The sequence below is a fragment of the Podarcis vaucheri genome (assembly GCF_965113315.1).
Source record: "Podarcis vaucheri genome assembly, chromosome: 2".
In the NCBI taxonomy this organism is placed as follows: Eukaryota; Metazoa; Chordata; class Lepidosauria; order Squamata; family Lacertidae; genus Podarcis; species Podarcis vaucheri.
Genome location: NC_138760.1, coordinates 106,215,721 through 106,232,298, shown reverse-complemented (window position 1 = coordinate 106,232,298; position 16,578 = coordinate 106,215,721). Strand labels below are relative to the sequence as shown.

At 47.9% G+C, this 16,578-nt stretch overlaps 1 protein-coding gene and 1 long non-coding RNA gene across 5 annotated transcripts in view; one reads left to right on the top strand and one right to left on the bottom strand.

Annotated features, from left to right (window-relative positions):
• ADAMTS9 (ADAM metallopeptidase with thrombospondin type 1 motif 9) overlaps positions 1-16,578 on the bottom strand; it is a 143,143-nt gene that overhangs the window by 123,970 nt on the left and 2,595 nt on the right. For all 4 annotated transcript variants that reach the window (XM_082209142.1, XM_082209141.1, XM_082209140.1 and 1 more), the window contains exons 2-3: positions 15,723-16,135; positions 10,241-10,403 (exon numbers count right to left, since the gene is read on the bottom strand). In XM_082209142.1, the coding sequence (XP_082065268.1) occupies positions 10,241-10,403; positions 15,723-16,135 (576 nt within the window). The remainder of the gene's footprint in view (positions 1-10,240; positions 10,404-15,722; positions 16,136-16,578) is intronic.
• Positions 12,751-16,578, top strand: part of LOC309525368 — a 30,299-nt gene continuing 26,471 nt past the window's right edge. The window contains exon 1 of the long non-coding RNA XR_014216188.1: positions 12,751-12,947. This is a non-coding gene — a long non-coding RNA (uncharacterized lncRNA). The remainder of the gene's footprint in view (positions 12,948-16,578) is intronic.

The following is a 16,578-nucleotide window of genomic DNA, read 5'->3' as shown; positions in this document are numbered from 1 at the left end:
GTGAAAACAGCAAGCATGATTCAGGCACAACAGCACTCTCCCTTCCTATGGTTTCCAGCAACTGGTAAGGCTCTTTGGCTTCCGTCAGTGGAATGGGGAGGAGCCAAGAATCCCCTTTCCCTTTGAACTCCCCCAAATCTGCTCCAGAAGTTTGGGGGGAGCCACCAAAGAAGTATGGTATGGGTTGCAGGGGGCTGCAGGGTGTATAAAGGGGCTATTGCCAAACATCACCTCCCTTTCTGTTCCGCTGATGGAATCCTCTACTGGTGGCAAAAGCTTTCTGCCAGTGAAGGAATGCCAACTGGATACAACTATCAAGGATCAGAAAACCAATTTCATATGACATCATCTTACCTTGTTTGGAAGCCATTGACCTGGTTCAGATGTGACAGGAAACTATAGTTAACTGTGGTTTGTATGTGGAGAGGGAGCTGTAAAGAAGCTGTACGTGAAGCTAGCGCACATCTTGGCTTATCAAACTCAGATTTTGTGGTCCAAATTTGGACAGTATATGCTAGATTTTAGGGCATCCTGCCATTCTGGAAAACAGTTGGACCATAATGACAACAGGTATCATCCACCAGGAACTAGAAAGCCAAGGGTGCATCAGGCCATAATGTCTTTCCTATAGGTAGATTTGGAGGGGGAGAAACCCACCAGTAGTATAAAAATCTAGGAACAGTGGATGTTGCCTCAGGCCATTAGGCCATCTAGTCTCTGCTGACTGGCAGTGGCTCCCCAGGATATGAGGCAGGGTTTCTCCATTGCCCTACCGGGAGGTGCCAGGGATCCTCTGCATGCAGAACAGATGAGTGACGTCACTTTCCCGGCACGGAATACTTGGGACACATTGTAAGAAAATACGTGCAGAACTCTTAACCAGGAACGATGAGAGTGTTATGAAACGAGCATCCGGCATTTTACAACAGCATGACTCGGTAGCATTTTATGACCTTTTCCGCTCCAAAGGGTCACACCTCCTGCCCTTGAAACTATTCTCCACCTCCTCCTCCTCTCCCACAAGTCAAGTGAGCATCTGAACTATTGAGCCAATTTATTTTTTTCCTCCGCCTCGTTCTCAAGCCCACCCTCCTCCGTGGCTCACAGGAAAGACGAGGCTCCCGAGTTCTGCAGTGCTTCCTTTCTTTATTACAGATTATTTTTAAGTTCCCAGTCCCTCCTTCTTCCTTCGCTTCCCTGCCCACATCCCCTCCCCACAATAACGGGAAATGTTTAGATCAAGTGTTATTTGAAGCTGGGATCTGAAAGGCCAACTCAACAGGGATGCTGGCACACGCCAGCAGAGAAAGCACTCGGAGTTGCCTCTGATTAGAGGAGCGCTAAGCGACACAAAACCCTGCACACTGGTGCTGCCGTCTTGACCCTTCTGCATCAAAATCCCGTTTAAATAGCCTATCCTTTTTGGTCAAGGTTGAAGGTGCATGGAACTGGGGGAGGGGGGGCTGCTTAACATTTCAGCAAGACCTGCTGAAGCTGAACACCACACAGTTTTTTAAAATGTGGCAAGAGTTGTGGTTCAGTGGCAGAGCATCCACAAGGCCTCAGATTCAATCTCTGGCATTCTGAGGACAAGCTAGGAAAGCACACCTTTCAGGATGAGGCTGTAGCTCAACGTTAGGGCATCCTCGGTTGAATACCAGGTCTCCCCAGGCTGTAAAGCACTCCTTTCTAAAACCCTGGAGAGCCATTACTGAGCGTGGAAGGCCAGTGTGTCCAACTTAGTCTAAGGCAGCTCCCTATGAAACAACAGGGAGCTGGTTGGCCAGTCAGTGTTGAAGACAGTACTGAGCCAATGGCCTGACTCTGGTAAAGAAAAGCTCCCTATATCTAGCATGTACGCTATTGGCTTCTCTGGACCTTGGCCACTTAGCCCAATCTCAAGCTCCACAATCACTGTGATGCACAAATGGCGATCTCACACAAGTGACTTCAACCATACATTTCAATGTTTGGCCAGCTCTCTTGCGTATAAGCTTTCTCTCAAGCCAGGGTTGCTGGGTTGAAAGCCAGAGAACATATACATGCCTTTAGATCTCCCAAGGCAGCAGGAGATCAGAAGTTCTGCGATGTCTCCTGCCCATTCCCTCTATGTCCCTATTGCCCAGCCCCCTCCCAGGCTTGCTGTGTGGCATACCTGGGACTCTGACAACATTGGGGAGGAGGGATGGATGAAGTGTTCCACTGAGACACGTGTTGGAAGGAATCAGGAAATGGCCTGTTAAGCCATGCATGAGAGGAGAGGAAGGAAGGGGGGGAGGGGGGAGGGCGTTCGGCCGGGAGGATTGGGAATGTGATCAGTGATTTTGTGTGAGTCATGGGAAATTCACCAGGACGTGGTGTTTCACAGCCCCCTGGAAGAAGAGGCAAAGCGAAATAATTTCTTGAGTGCAGGTGGTGTTCCAAACAAAGACTAATTTCCCTTGCAAGGTCCCTGTTCTTATACACCATCTAAATAATCATCGTGTTTAAGAAATATTTACTGGATACTGGTACTCAGAAATCCTCATTTCCAGTTAAGCTACACTAAGCTCTTCCCTGTCTCACAGAGCTTAGCTATTAAGAATGCGGCTTGCAGATCTTTCCGCAAGTTTTGCCGTTTTTATCCTCAAGCCACTTCACCCCTTTGCTGCAAAAGTTGTGGCGTTTATGCAACTGTTTGCTCCAGTAATGCTGTAAAAGCTAACCCAAGCATCCCTCTGGAATACAGCTGAGCTTCAAAGACTCCACGAGATTATTTCTTTTCTCTCTGGTTGGCTGGCAACTGTGACTGATGGAGCCGGCCCACACAAAAGGACCGGGGCGAGCCAAGTTGCAATGATGAAGCTGACAATAGCCCCCGCCAGCCCCCCACTCCTCTTTTGATGGCAAGCCACTCTCTCCAAATAGAAAGGTCAGAGCAGGGGAGTATGAGCAAAGGAGCACACTGCCTCCCATACAACTTCAAGGCGGTTGACACCAGCACAAGAAGATACATTGCGATGATCATAGGAAATGATGAATGGCAATGCAGGCATCTTCTGGAGAAGAGGGAACGTAAGAACAGAGGAAGCTGCCTTGTACCAAGTCAGACCACTGTCCTAGCTCAGCACTGCCTGCACTGAATGGCAGCAGCTCTCCATGGATTCAGGCATTCTCTCTGGAGATCTGGGACCTTCTGCATGCAAAACAGATGCACTACCGCTGAGCTATGGATCTGAACCTTATCCTACTGAATCCTCAGTCAAGTAACGAACAAAATGGTTGAGTCTTCCCTGGGGTTACTAAAGAAAGCCAAGCAATGTGAGGCTAGTTAGAAGATGGCCCTCATTATCCTCCCCAGATGTGTGGACCACTGGATGGGTGAAAGAATGGAGGGAGATTAACAGGAGGATCCCCAAACAAGTTTTGTTTTTTTCCAGGGTCCCTCCAACTACCTTTGATTCAGCGGAATCCATGCTCTGCTGATCCACTCTCCCAAGGGTTGCTGATCAAATGTGCCAGATCCCATGGTTCCTTCCAACTGTTCTGAGTCTCCAGCATCTGATCTCCAAGAAGGGAGCAGAGACAGCTGGAAGAGAGAAACCAGAGGGGCATAGTCCAGCAGCAACCTTTGGAAGAACAAACAATAAAAAGCCTTGTCAGAGGTACCGTTCTCTTGAGAAGTCAGCCCTTCTTACACCTCTAGGCGAGTGTTGCTAAGAGGGGCCCCAAGATAAAATTAAAGGGGGGGGGAACCTGGATGCACATTTCCAAAATATAAGATAAAAAACAAATAAAATAAAACCTACATACAGCAAGTGTTTTGTGTTGTGTAGGCTCTAATAATAATAATAATAATAATAATAATAATAATAATAATAATCTATTATTTATACCCTGCCCATCTGGCTGAGTCTCCCCAGCCACTCTGGGCGGCTCCCAATCAAGTGTACACCATTAAATATTAAAAACTTCCCTAAACAGGGCTGCCTTCAGATGTCTTTTAAAGACAGGATAGCTGCTTATTTCCTTCACATCTGAAGGGAGGGCATACCACAGGTTGGGTGCCACTACTGAGAAGGCCCTCTGTCTGGTTCCTTTCACAGCGAGGGAACCGCCAGAAGGCCCTCAGCATTAGATCTCAGTGTCCGGGGTGAACGATGGGGGTGGAGATGCTCCTCTCCTTCAGGTATACGTACTTGTGATGTAAGAAATGGGCCCTGCCTGCTAGCCTGCTCATTTCTATATATAGGGTGCCTACATTCTGCATGGACTGCTTACATGGTCCATATAGCATATATTCAACACAAAAAGCAGCTGTTGACAAAGGACAGCTGGACATATAAAGGGCCCCATTACCTTCAGTAGCTTAGGGCCTCATCAAACCTAAATCCAGCCCTGGCTGGGCGATATCTGGTTTCAACATTGTGATACATCGATATATCACGATGTCTGAAATAAGGATGGAGCTATGCAGAGTCAATGGCTGGCTTCATGGTTTTCCCCACATTGTGATTTTTCCTGGCAGGAGAGAGCTGAGCTGGCAGAGATAAAAGGGGCTGCAGGAATCAAGAGAAGCACTGGCTGGCTTCACAGTTTTCCCCGCATAGCACACACACCATGATTCATGATATACTGCCAGATCAAAAATTATGAAACCGATATCACAATACGGACTTCAAACCGGTTTGGGGCAATTTATTGATATATTGCCCAGCCCTACTGATTGCTATTAAGAGATCTCTCATGCTTTCTCTAGTTCTCTTCAGCCATAATTTTCCTGTATTAAATTAACATGGGGTGGGTGCTCCATGGGAGAGGTGAGTGTTAACTCCACCCCCACTACTATTCCACCTGCCTCCCCCATGAACTGAAGGGGCATTGACTGAAGTGGGGAGCCCCATGTACTTGTGGAAGGTCCCCACATTGGAAGATCAGGATGCTAACATGAGAAGCCTCCTCTGCTGTTGAGGGCGGTGGAATCCCAAGTGAGGAGAATGTTGTTGCCCTCATCTCCAGCATGTGAGTTTCCTCTGGCCCCTGTGAGAACAGGAAACTAGACTAGATGGGCCTGTAGTTGATCCTGCAGGGCTTTTCTTATGCAGATCCCTGCTCCAGGATTTCGGCTTCCAACTCATGGCAGGCCATCGGAACGAGTGGTGGACAGCAGAGCTGTCTACATGTTAACGCAACTCCTGGCAAGGGGTTTTCCCTCACTCGTTCGATCGCTTTACCCATAATACTAATTTTTGCACCACTAGTTCCAGTCAGCCCAGCTAAGTAAACTGGAATCAAATGAATTCCTGCTTCAAGCCCGCTACACACCAATGAACATGAACGATTAACGATAAAGAAAAACCACAACAAAGCAGCTATGATTAAGATGATGGCCTGGGCAAAAGACTACCTGCCCACAACACAAAGAGAATTAGCTCGGGATGAGTGCTGTGGCAGATGCCTGGACCTTGAGAGCCAAATACCGTTTAAAAGCACATCAAAACAATGAACGTCATCTCTAAGGGGAATAGTACACAGGCATCTGGCACAGGATATTAATACATAAAATATCACAAGCGAAACTGTGGGAAGCAACTATGGTAAGTTGGGGGGAAAGAAGTCTCTTTACAATGTTGGCATAAATAGATCCCATTACAGGTTTGTAAAGTTCTATATAAAAATATTGGAAAAGAGGTATTGAGAGTGGTTTAAGAATCAAAGCAATGTTTATTATTAAGATAGTGTTTCATAAGAATTGCAAGAGCGGTGGAGGCAGCTGTTAACCCTTTTCCTGTAGCATAGGAACATCATGTACTTTATTTTCTCTGTTTATGCGATAACAAAGACGTTAATAATGGTGTGCAAGTATAGATTTTTTTCTTATTTTTTCTTATTTAATTATTTACTCTGTATTGGCAAACTGTTCTCTCCCACCCCCATTGTATGCCAGAATATTCCACTTGAGTATTGGAATGGGTAACAAATGATTAAAAACAAAAAGTTTTTTTAAAAAAAGTTTATCTTCATTTCAAATTATCTATAAATGCCCACAGCTTCCGGAGGTCAGAAAGAAGTGACCAAGTTGCATTAGGAAAAAGGCGGAAACGTGTGCCCCCCCCCGCAACACAAACATTCATAGTGAAGGCAAATGATCAGCTTCATTTCGCCTTAGTGATATTCTCACATACAGTATTGCCCCAAATATAAACCAAACCTCTAAAATTCAGGGGGGGGGCGGGGAGAGAAAAAAAGACAATACCCAAATATAAGATGACCACATAGCAGCAACCACGTGGTCCAAGCAAACATTTGTGGCCCTAGAGGACCCGCACAGCGCACTAGGAAATGATGGGGGGCTGTCAAAGAGGCCCCAACAGTCCTCCAAAGTGCCAGCCTTACACAGTGCAGCTGGGATAGGTTGGCATAGGGTGGAGGTGGCCTACCCGGGCACCTGCAACCCACCACTGGCTGCCCCCTCCATGCTGGGTGGGCACCCCCTGCTCCCTAACAGCAGTGGCAGGGGCCAACTGGGCAAGAAAAGATATTCTGCGCCAGGAAGATGTCCCCCACTACATTAACAGTGGCGGGGCAGGCAGAAGGAGATCACATGGTGGTGGTGGTGCGGCAGCCCCTGCCAGCACTCGCCATCCCACGGCCCGCTGCTCCCGGCACTGGGCGGGCACCCCCCCCCCCGACAGCGGAGGCCCACAGTGGGAAGTGGCGGCACTGGCGACCAGCCGCCAGCAGTCCGCCACCCTGTTTGCTAGGGCTCCAGCAGCAGTTACAAGGCTTGGGAGCAGCGGGCAGGCTGTGCGCCACTGCCCGCACTCCCGCCCACTTTGCCCGCGGCCTCCCCCTCTTCGCTCTGACGGCTCGGGGGAGGCTTGGGAGCAGTGGACAAGGCGGGCACCATTGTCCTGCACCCCCCGACAGCCCTCGTGGTGGCATCCTAGGCTGTTTCAGCAGCGATATCATAAGCCCGCGAATATAAGCCACACTTTAACTTTTCACTGTCGGAATTTGGGGGGGAAAGTGCGGCTTATATTTGGGCCAATACGGTAGCATCGTTGCATATAAACAAACCCCTTTGCGCATCTTAAACATGCCTGAGGTCAAGGGATAGCCCACTCCCTGGTCACTGATTCATCTGCCAGTCATGCTTTTCACTTCCATGCTCAGTGAGCACAAAGGACCTGAGACATGTACGGATGTATGCAAACAGGGCTTCTTCTGTAAGACCCAGAAAGACCCTTGCAAAAGGTTGTTTTGTGTGCATAGCTAGTACACGCGCAGGGGACCTCTTTACCCGCTCGCCAAACACGCTGCTACAGGCAGGTGTGGTGAGCAGTCTCAGGGAACAGCCACCCCCTCCATGTGGTATTTAAATATGTGAGAGGTTTGCCTGACCACCCCCAGCATGGTATTTGACAAGCTGGAATCATGTTACGAATAGCAATCAAAGATGGCACCTGGAGCAGAAGAGAGGGGACCTGGAACAAGAGAGACTTAAGTTATTTCACAGGCAAAATTTTGACACAATCCTACTCAGTGTGAGGACCAGCACTGGGGGTTTCAGGTGCAGTATTCATTCTGCAGAAGCGCACATTTAAAGTGCTTATTCCGCATTGAGAGTCACGGCTTCCTCGCCAAATAATCCCGGTGACTGTAGTTTGCGTCTCTGAACACCTCACAGCTCCCACATCTCTCCAGTTCCGGGTTGCCTCTCTCCTGCATGCGATGGACGGCACGCGAGCTGGCGCACTAGGCCGAAATGCACCCAGGCAGTTGGAATACAGGGACAGTAAGAAGTAAATTACAGTTGTATCTCGGGTTAAGTACTTACAGTGGTACCTCAGGTTACATACGCTTCAGGTTACAGACTCCACTAACCCAGAAATAGTGCTTCAGGTTAAGAACTTTGCTTCAGGATAAGAACAGAAATCAGACTCCGGCGGCGTGACAGCAGCAGGAGGCCCCATTAGATAAAGTGATGCTTCAGGTTAAGAACAGTTTCAGGTTAAGAACAGACCTCTGGAACGAATTAAGTACTTAACCTGAGGTACCACTGTAATTTGTTCCGGAGGTCCGTTCTTAACCTGAAACTGTTCTTAACCTGAAGCACCACCTTAGCTAATGGGGCCTCCTGCTGCCGCCGTGCCGCCAGAGTATGATTTCTGTTCTTATCCTGAAGCAAAGTTCTTAACCTGAAGCACTATTTCTGGGTTAGCGGAGTCTGTAACCTGAAGCGTATGTAACCTGAAGCGTATGTAACTCGAGGTACCACTGTATTGGATGCAAACAGACGCACAGAGAGAAAAAGACATGTTGTGTTGAAGTTGGGGCAGGGGGAATCTAGTTATAGACAGAGAGCGTTTGTGCTGATCATGCCATGGTTCAACCCTTGCATGAGACAGTTGCATATTCCTGCATTGCAGGGGGTTCAAGGATGCTATAATGACAGCAAAGCGCAACATAAGTCAATGGCATCCCTGCTCCCCAAATATATGTGGACACACACACAAAAATCCATACATGTGTTTTAGGCAAATATGGCTCTTCATGCCTCTCTCATAAACGCGCGGATGTATTGCAATGAAGCAACTGGCAGGAACGTTGTAGTTGTCTCCTGGCACAGCGGTGGATGGTTCCCCCCATGCAAACCCACTATGGATATTTACGCCAGATGCTGGTGAAGTGTGTGAGATGGGAGTGGAGAGTGGAGAGTGGAGCAGGACGTTTCTCCTGGAGTGTCGTTTTAGTGATCAACATCAGCCTGTGACCAAGAGGTCTCATCTGAGATGTTTTGCAAGGTTCTATAGGCCTGTATCATTACGTGGTAATCTTACTCTCAGCTCTTGTCTTCCAAATCAGTATACAGTGGTACCTCGGGTTAAGTACTTAATTTGTTCCGGAGGTCCACCCTTAACCTGAAACTGTTCTTAACGTGAAGCACCACTTTAGCTAATGGGGCCTCCCACCACTGGAGCCTGATTTCTGTTCTTATCCTGAAGCAAAGTTCTTAACCTGAAGCAGAGTGTGTAACCTGCATATAACCTGAAGTGTATGTAACCCGAGGTACCACTGTATAAGATTATGCATGGTGTGAAGAAAATGGACCTTTACCTAATACTAGAACTCAGTGACATCTACTGAAGCTAAATCTTGGAAGAGCCAGCAGAGATGTAAGAACAAAAGGCAAAAGAAAGTAAGGCTATCAAGAGTCCACCATGGCTATGATCTATCTCCACTGTTGGAGGCAGGGCTCTCCTTACGTTCTTATGTTAATGAAAGTAGCAATGCCAGCCTGCAATGCATTAACTGTATCTTCAGTTTTAAGCATGTATCATACAGTTGTAAAGTTGGAAGGGACCCCAAGGGTCATAAAAAAATTATTTATGTATTTATTCTTATAAGTAAATGTAAGGTAAAGGTAAAAGACCCCTGGGCGGTTAAGTCCAGTCAAAGGCGACTATGGGGTTGTGGTGTTCATTTTGCTTTCAGGCCGAGGGAGCCGGCGTTTGTCTACAGACAGCTTTCCGGTTCATGTGGCCAGCGTGACGAAACCGCTTCTGGCGCAACAGAACACCGTGACAGAAACCAGACCACATGGAAACACTGTTTACCTTCCTGCCACAGCGGTACCTATTTATCTACTTTCACCGGTGTGCTTTCAAACTGCTAGGTAGGCAGGAGCTTGGACAGAGCAAGGGGAGCTCACCCTGTTGTGCGGATTCGAACCGCCAACCTTCTGATCGGCAAGCCCAAGAGGCTCAATGGTTTAGACCACAGCGCCACCCGCATCCCTTACTTACATTATAAGTAAATGTATTTGTGCACAAACACTATGAGAGAGAAGGCCGGAGGAGCTCTCCCCTTCCCTCCTGCCTCCTGCATTATGGACTGAGTTTCATGCAATATTGTGCCCTTGTAGTTTGAAGGAGAAAGGGGGCACAGCTCCACAAGCAGTGTGAAACAAAAAGGGAAAATTCAAGCACAAGAGATGAAAGGCGGACCTGAAAGGAGCTGAGCTTTGCCTTGGGGCAATCAATAATGCTAGAGACCAAAGCCAACTCAGCTGAACAACGGGACTAGATTATCCATTCCAGAGAGATATTCTTAGAAAGTAAGCAGCCCACATCCATCAATTCTTCATCCCCAATTTAGGATTCCAATCCTCGTGGGCTATCTTGGATGGTTTCAAAATTATTCTTACCTCCTGCAAACTCAATGCTAAAGGTCAGGGGAAAGCAAAATATGGGATTACCTGAAGTGTCGCAAGTCTGCTTGTCCCTTGGCACGGCTGTCGGAGGTACGCTGTGTCTGTAGACCACGTGTGGCTTTTTGTGCTCTTCTGCATACTCTTGCTGGTCAGGCGGTATCAGTGGCTCTACAAAATACTCTCCATCATGAGACCTGAATGTGCCGAGCTGAGAAGGAATGAAAATAACACAGTGAAACTTCCAACTTCCAACTCCTGTGCTGAGGAGAGAGAAGATTCATTCAACAACTTTGAAACAGGGCAGAAGGGGGGGGGGGAAGAGGACAGGACTCCTTACCTTTCAGAGCTTTGCAGAAGAAGGGATTCCAACAGGCACGGCTTGCATCATCATCATCATCACCATCATTTTATTATTTATAACCCACCCATCTGGCTGAGTTGCCCCTGCCACTCTGGGTGGCTTCCAAAACATGAAAACACCTGGCCATTCTGTTTCTAAACTTCTGCTAAGAATGGGAATTTGCACAAAGGCTGCATTTGCATGACTGTCTACCTGTATTTTGGGTGGCTTTGGTACACATGGCATGTATAGTATTTGCTTTGCATCGTTGGCTCTTTCCCAAGATTCCTTAAGGTGAATACTATGTGACGTATTTGAAGGCCTGCAGATGAGGAAATTGCATGCCTCTGGACGTCGCTGAACTGCAACTCCCATCATCCCCAAACAACTGGTCATGCTGACTGGGGCTGATGGGAGTTGGAGTCCACCAGCATCTGGAGACCACACAAGTTTCCCACCCCGGCCACAGACGAACAGCATTCGCTTGCAGCTCCTTGAATATAAACTCAACGGCCAAAAAGAATCTTCGGTACCACAATGAAGTAGTAAGCAGATGACTTTGTCCTGCTCTTTGACTCCTTGAACTGTTAAAAAAATTGTGCAAACTACACACTAACTCTACCACTGTGGTGCAATCAAATGAGCAGGCCAGCAGGAGGGAATTTCTCAGATGTTCTGCTTTTACTCATCACAGATTTCTCCCCATCCACAAGCTGCACCTTGAGGTATTTATGTATTCTTGGATGGAGGTGGGCCACTTTTTCTGGACTAACCGGCAGCACTGGGCATGGATCAGTGAACTGAGAGAGAAACTTCTCTTTTCTCAGGCTGGATTTCTATAAGAAGCTACAAAAGAGCCAAGAAGAGCCTGTTGGATCAAGCCAATGGTCCTGATGCAATCCAAGCATCCTGTGGCCAACCGGATGCCTGTGGGAAGCCAGGATTCGAACACAAGGGCACTCTCCCCTCCTGCGGTTTCCAACAAGTGGAATTACTAAAAGGCGAAAGATTTATATGATCTGAAGAGAAACCAGAGTATGAGAGTATGAGAGAAACCATAGAAGAGAAACCAGAGTATGAGAGAAACTGATGAAAGTGATGAAAGAGAGGACGTTAAACTATATTATTTTAAATTAAATTACTTAAATGAAAATAAGGTTGGAAGGATTTGCTGAAAAAACGACTTGAATTAGAATACAAAATTGGGAGGTGTGAGGAGGTCAAGGAAATAAGTAAAGGAAGAAAGCTATGTAAAGGTTTAATCTGTTCTTTTTTGTTAATTTTTTTTAATAGAATGTATTTTTATACCTTCTTTTTCTTTCTTTTCTGTTACTGTTGTATTCTTTTTTATATTTTGTATTGTTCTTTTTTCTTTTTGAAACCTTAAACTTTGAATAACAAGAAGCCGAAAGCACCAGCCTGAAGATGACGAGTGAGACCTCGTCGAAACGTCGCCCAGACACCCCGACTCTTACACGGGAAGACACCCGAAGACACCAAAACCTGCATTCCTGTACCCGTGAAAATCTACGAAAGCATATATATATATATATATATATATATATATACAAGTGGAATTACTGTCCCCATCTGTGGAGGCTCAGCAGAGCCATCAGAGCCCTCTTCTCCATGAATTCATCTAAAAGAAACCTCTTTTAAGGTCCAGGTTGGTGACCATCATCACTGCCTCCTTCTAGAGGGAGTTCCACATGCACTGAGTGAAGAAGCACTTTGCTTCATCTGTCCCAAACCTTCCAACATGCAGCTTTGTTGGACGTCTTATTTGTAGGTTATCATCCTGGATTTCTCAAACACGATCAAGATTGGAGGTGGCACAAGAGATCACATCTCAGGAACACTTAAAGACACTCGCTGCACAGGTGGCCCCTCTTACGGATCCAATCAAATTACAAACAGGGCCCTGCTCGCTCCCATTCCCACCATTCCCCACAGGGGCTTGTGGAGGGAAGATCTCTCTTGACGTCTTCCTTGCCTTTCCACCTTAAGTTTCCAGCGGGCTGAAGAGGCTGGGAAGTTCCTGGAGTCCCTTAAGGTCGATCCCAGTAGGAAGGCACAGTGCCTGAGCTCAGTTAGGAAAATGAGTGTTATTTCCCCTCCTCTTCTGGTAAGCCATGCTTGTCTAGAGGCCTGGCAGAACACACTCCCACCCCCTGGTGGCTCTTTCCGCAGAGCCCTGGGCCCTCCCTCCCCTCCACTGCCTCCGCCCCCTAAGCATCAGAACATCACAACAACAACAATGGCACAGAGGTTTACTACAACTGCGCAAGCAGCATCTTGGAGGAAAGGAATATGGTTTTGCGGGGGGAGAAAACGGGTTACGTGTCACTGCATCCCTTTCCCACCTGTAGGGCACTGCCCCAGGCAACCCCAACACCAGGACAGTTCTGCCTGGTAAGTAAGGCTAAAACTTAGCTGCTTGCATCTCTCTCTCTCTCTGCAACAGGGGGGGGGGAGGGGGAGAAAAGCAAAACCTCACATCTTTTTTCTTCCCCATGCAATTGGGACAGAAAGCTGATGAGCGTCAGGTTTTGACAGCAGGACCCAAAGCTTTCTTACAACTTCTTAAAACAGGACTTCTTCCAAGTGGGGAAATGACAGCTTAATCAAATTACCGTATTTTTCGCTCTATAACACGCAGATTTTTTCTCCTAAAAAGGAAGGGGAAATGTCTGTGCGTGTTATGCAGCGAATGTGTGGTCCCTGGAGCCGAAAAATCGGGCAAAAATCAAACCGCGCTTCAGGGAGCTGGGAAACCTGAAAGGGAAACCTGAAAAGAGGAAGTGGGTGCATTCCTGCATTCTGCCTCAGGGTCTTACTGCCCACCCTCTCTGTTTCCTTACTGTGTTTGCTCAAACGGAACAAAGAGCAGGGAAAGCCCCTCCCCTCCAGGAAAGAAGAGGGGAAAGCAGAGTGTCGTTCCTTCCTCTCTGTGCTCCGTTCCTTCCTCTCTGTGCTCCGGTGCTGCTGAAAACATGCAGGTGGGAGAGAGAGAAAGAGAGAGAAAGAGAGAGAGAGAGAGAGAGAGAGAGAGAGAGAGAGCGAGCGCTGGCTGGCTTGGGTGGGTGCGTGGGGGAAACTTTTGCCTTCCTTTTCTCTCTCCCGTTATACCCCACTCCTGCATTCTTAGCCCTTCTGTGTTTTTCCTTCCCTCCCCACTTAAAATGTGGTTAAAAAGCATGGATCCACATGGATCCTCAGGATTTTTGCACTGGGTCACCCCAAATTCACCATCAGAGCACATAGCATGTCCATGGCTACAGCCTGCCCCCCCCCCAAAATCATGCACCCACTGTTGCCTGGGGCTGCAATGGTGCAAAAATGTGGTTAAAAAGCATGGATCCACATGGATCTTTGCATTGGGTCACCCCCAAATTCACCACCAGAGAACATAGCATGTCCATGGCTACAGCCTGCCCCCCCCCCAAATCATGCACCCACTGTTGTCTGGGGCTGCAATGGTGCAAAAACGTGGTTACATAGCATGGATCCACATGGATCTTTGCATTGGGTCACCCCCCCAAATTCACCATCAGAGCACATAGCATGTCCATGGCTACAGCCTGCCCCCCAAAAATCATGCACCCACTGTTGCCTGGGGCTGCAATGGTGCAAAAATGTGGTTAAAAAGCATGGATCCACATGGATCCTCAGGATCTTTGCATTGGGTCACCCCCAAATTCACCACCAGAGAACATAGCATGTCCATGGCTACAGCCTGCCCCCCCAAATCACGCACCCACTGTTGTCTGGGGCTGCAATGGTGCAAAAACGTGGTTACAAAGCATGGATCCACATGGATCCTCAGGATCTTTGCATTGGGTCAGCCCAAATTCACCATCAGATCACATGTCTGTGGCCACAGCATGAAGCACAAAAATGATACATCCACTGTTTCATTCAGAATGTTTTTTCCCTTGTTTTCCTCCTCTAAAAATGATGTGCGTGTTATGGTCAGGTGCGTGTTATAGAGCGAAAAATACGGTACTCTTTTGGTGCTCTGAAAGCTGGGAACCCGTACCACTCTTCCCGCAAACCCACCTACTGGATCAAAGTAGTAGTATCTATCCTGACTATATACCCCCATCCTCGGGCAGGCTTCCTTAGCAAGAACTGCGCACACTGTCTGACACCGTGCCATGCTTTTCAACTTAAAACCTGTTAAACTAGAGAGGAGCCCTGCCGGCTTTAAGGACACTTTTCAAGAAACTTCCAAGTTGCAGAGCTGTAGAGCAGTAAACTTTCGTCCCTAGGGGGAGCGAGGGGGAAGAAAAGGGGAAAACACACGCTGCTTCTATTTGTCTCCTTCCACCTTAAATAGCTCTCCGGCTCAGAGCACCACCCTTGTTTGGGGTTCTTCTGACTGCGAATCCTCCTCCCACCAAACCCACCCATCTGCCCCCTCCTCCAAAAAGCCGCCTGGGGTAACCCCACCTCCCAGCTTCCTCTCCCATCGCAATCCCAGTCTCACGTCAGAGCCCTGCAGTTCCCCGGTTAAGTCTCCTTGGCTGGACACTGCTCATGTGTTTGTCAATGGGAATAGGGGGGAGAGAAGGACTTGGCTCTAATGACCTTTGGGAGGAAAAAAACCCAGAATTTGCTAATGATCACTGCTTGTTCCTGGCAGATCATTGCCCCCCCAACCCTCCTTTCTCCCTCCCCGCATCGCTTTCCCCTCTTCTCCATCAATCAAAATGAGCTCTCCTCAAAAGTGAATCCTTTGATTTTTGATCTACTGCTCTAGCCTCGGACCACAATGGCAATTCCTTAACTTTTGTTTCACTTTTTTTTAAAAGAGTGCTTTGTAAATAAGGCGGGGGGGGGGGGAGAGATGCTGAAGGAAGGAAAGCAGCCAGCTCCGATATCCATCAGCAAACAACTTTTAACAAACAGGAGTTTTGCTTTGTTTAAAAGCCTTATCTTTAACTTCAGCACTCCTCCTACATGCAGACAGGTTCCAATAGAGCCACGGGGCAAGGATGTTTAAAAAAAGTGTGACATAATCCCAAGCATCCCCAATTGTGGTTCAGAATCAAGGGCTGAGAATGAATTCATTCCACCCCACCCCACCCCACCCCTGCCCCTATAAACAACAACAAGGGCTGTCCATCTTGTGACAACAAGACTCCATCCACAGCCAAGACCAGCAAGGAAGGCCACTTAACTTACCATCCCAGAACAGAGGCTGATGACTGCTGTGTGCTGGGGCTCGGTATTGACATGTCCTTTGTAGAAACAGTGCTTAATGTCACTTTCCTCCTCCTCGGTGTAAAAGTTTGTTTGGTTAACCTCAGGTACTCCCAGGAAGCTGACAGTGAAGAGAGGAGCAATAAATCCCGAATGGGCTGTAAGGTTGAAAAAGAAGTGTTGCCCAAAGGCTGTGAGCCTATAGTGCGCTTGGACGGCACTGGAAGATGGGGAGGAGGAGGAGGAGGTAGAATCCGGGCCCCAGGCCTCAGCGTCCAAATGGAGACTCCGCTTCTTCCTTCGAAAGTGGACTTTGGGAGGGAAGGGCTCTCCAAACTCATTCACCCGGGTGGGGGTCACTATCTCGTACTCACTCAGAGTCTCCAGCAGTTTGGCTGTCGAGAGGGAACAAAACAGATCCCCTGTGAGCGGATGCAAGTGTGTGCGTCTGTGCACTATACAATATTATTTCCACCCCGTGGGACTGTGAGAAATCCAGTACCAAGGGAAACCAGCAACAGCCCCATAGCAGGGCCATTTCCTTATCTGTGGGAAAGACACAGTAAGTGACTGTTTTTTCTGAACACTGCCCATCTTTCTCAAGAGTTATAACTTGCCTCATTCACTTGAAATATCTGATGTGCATTCTGCAAACGCTCACAAAGGTAAAGGAGGCTGGCGGTTTAGAGCAATAGGGCAGAGGCTGCCTGTGAGGGGGGAAAAAAACTTTCCGCTCTTATGTAACCACGCTAAGCACTGCGAACAGCACATGCACTCGGCAGCAATTGCACAAACGGGACGTAAAATTCCTTAACCACCGCAAAATGCACACAGGTAT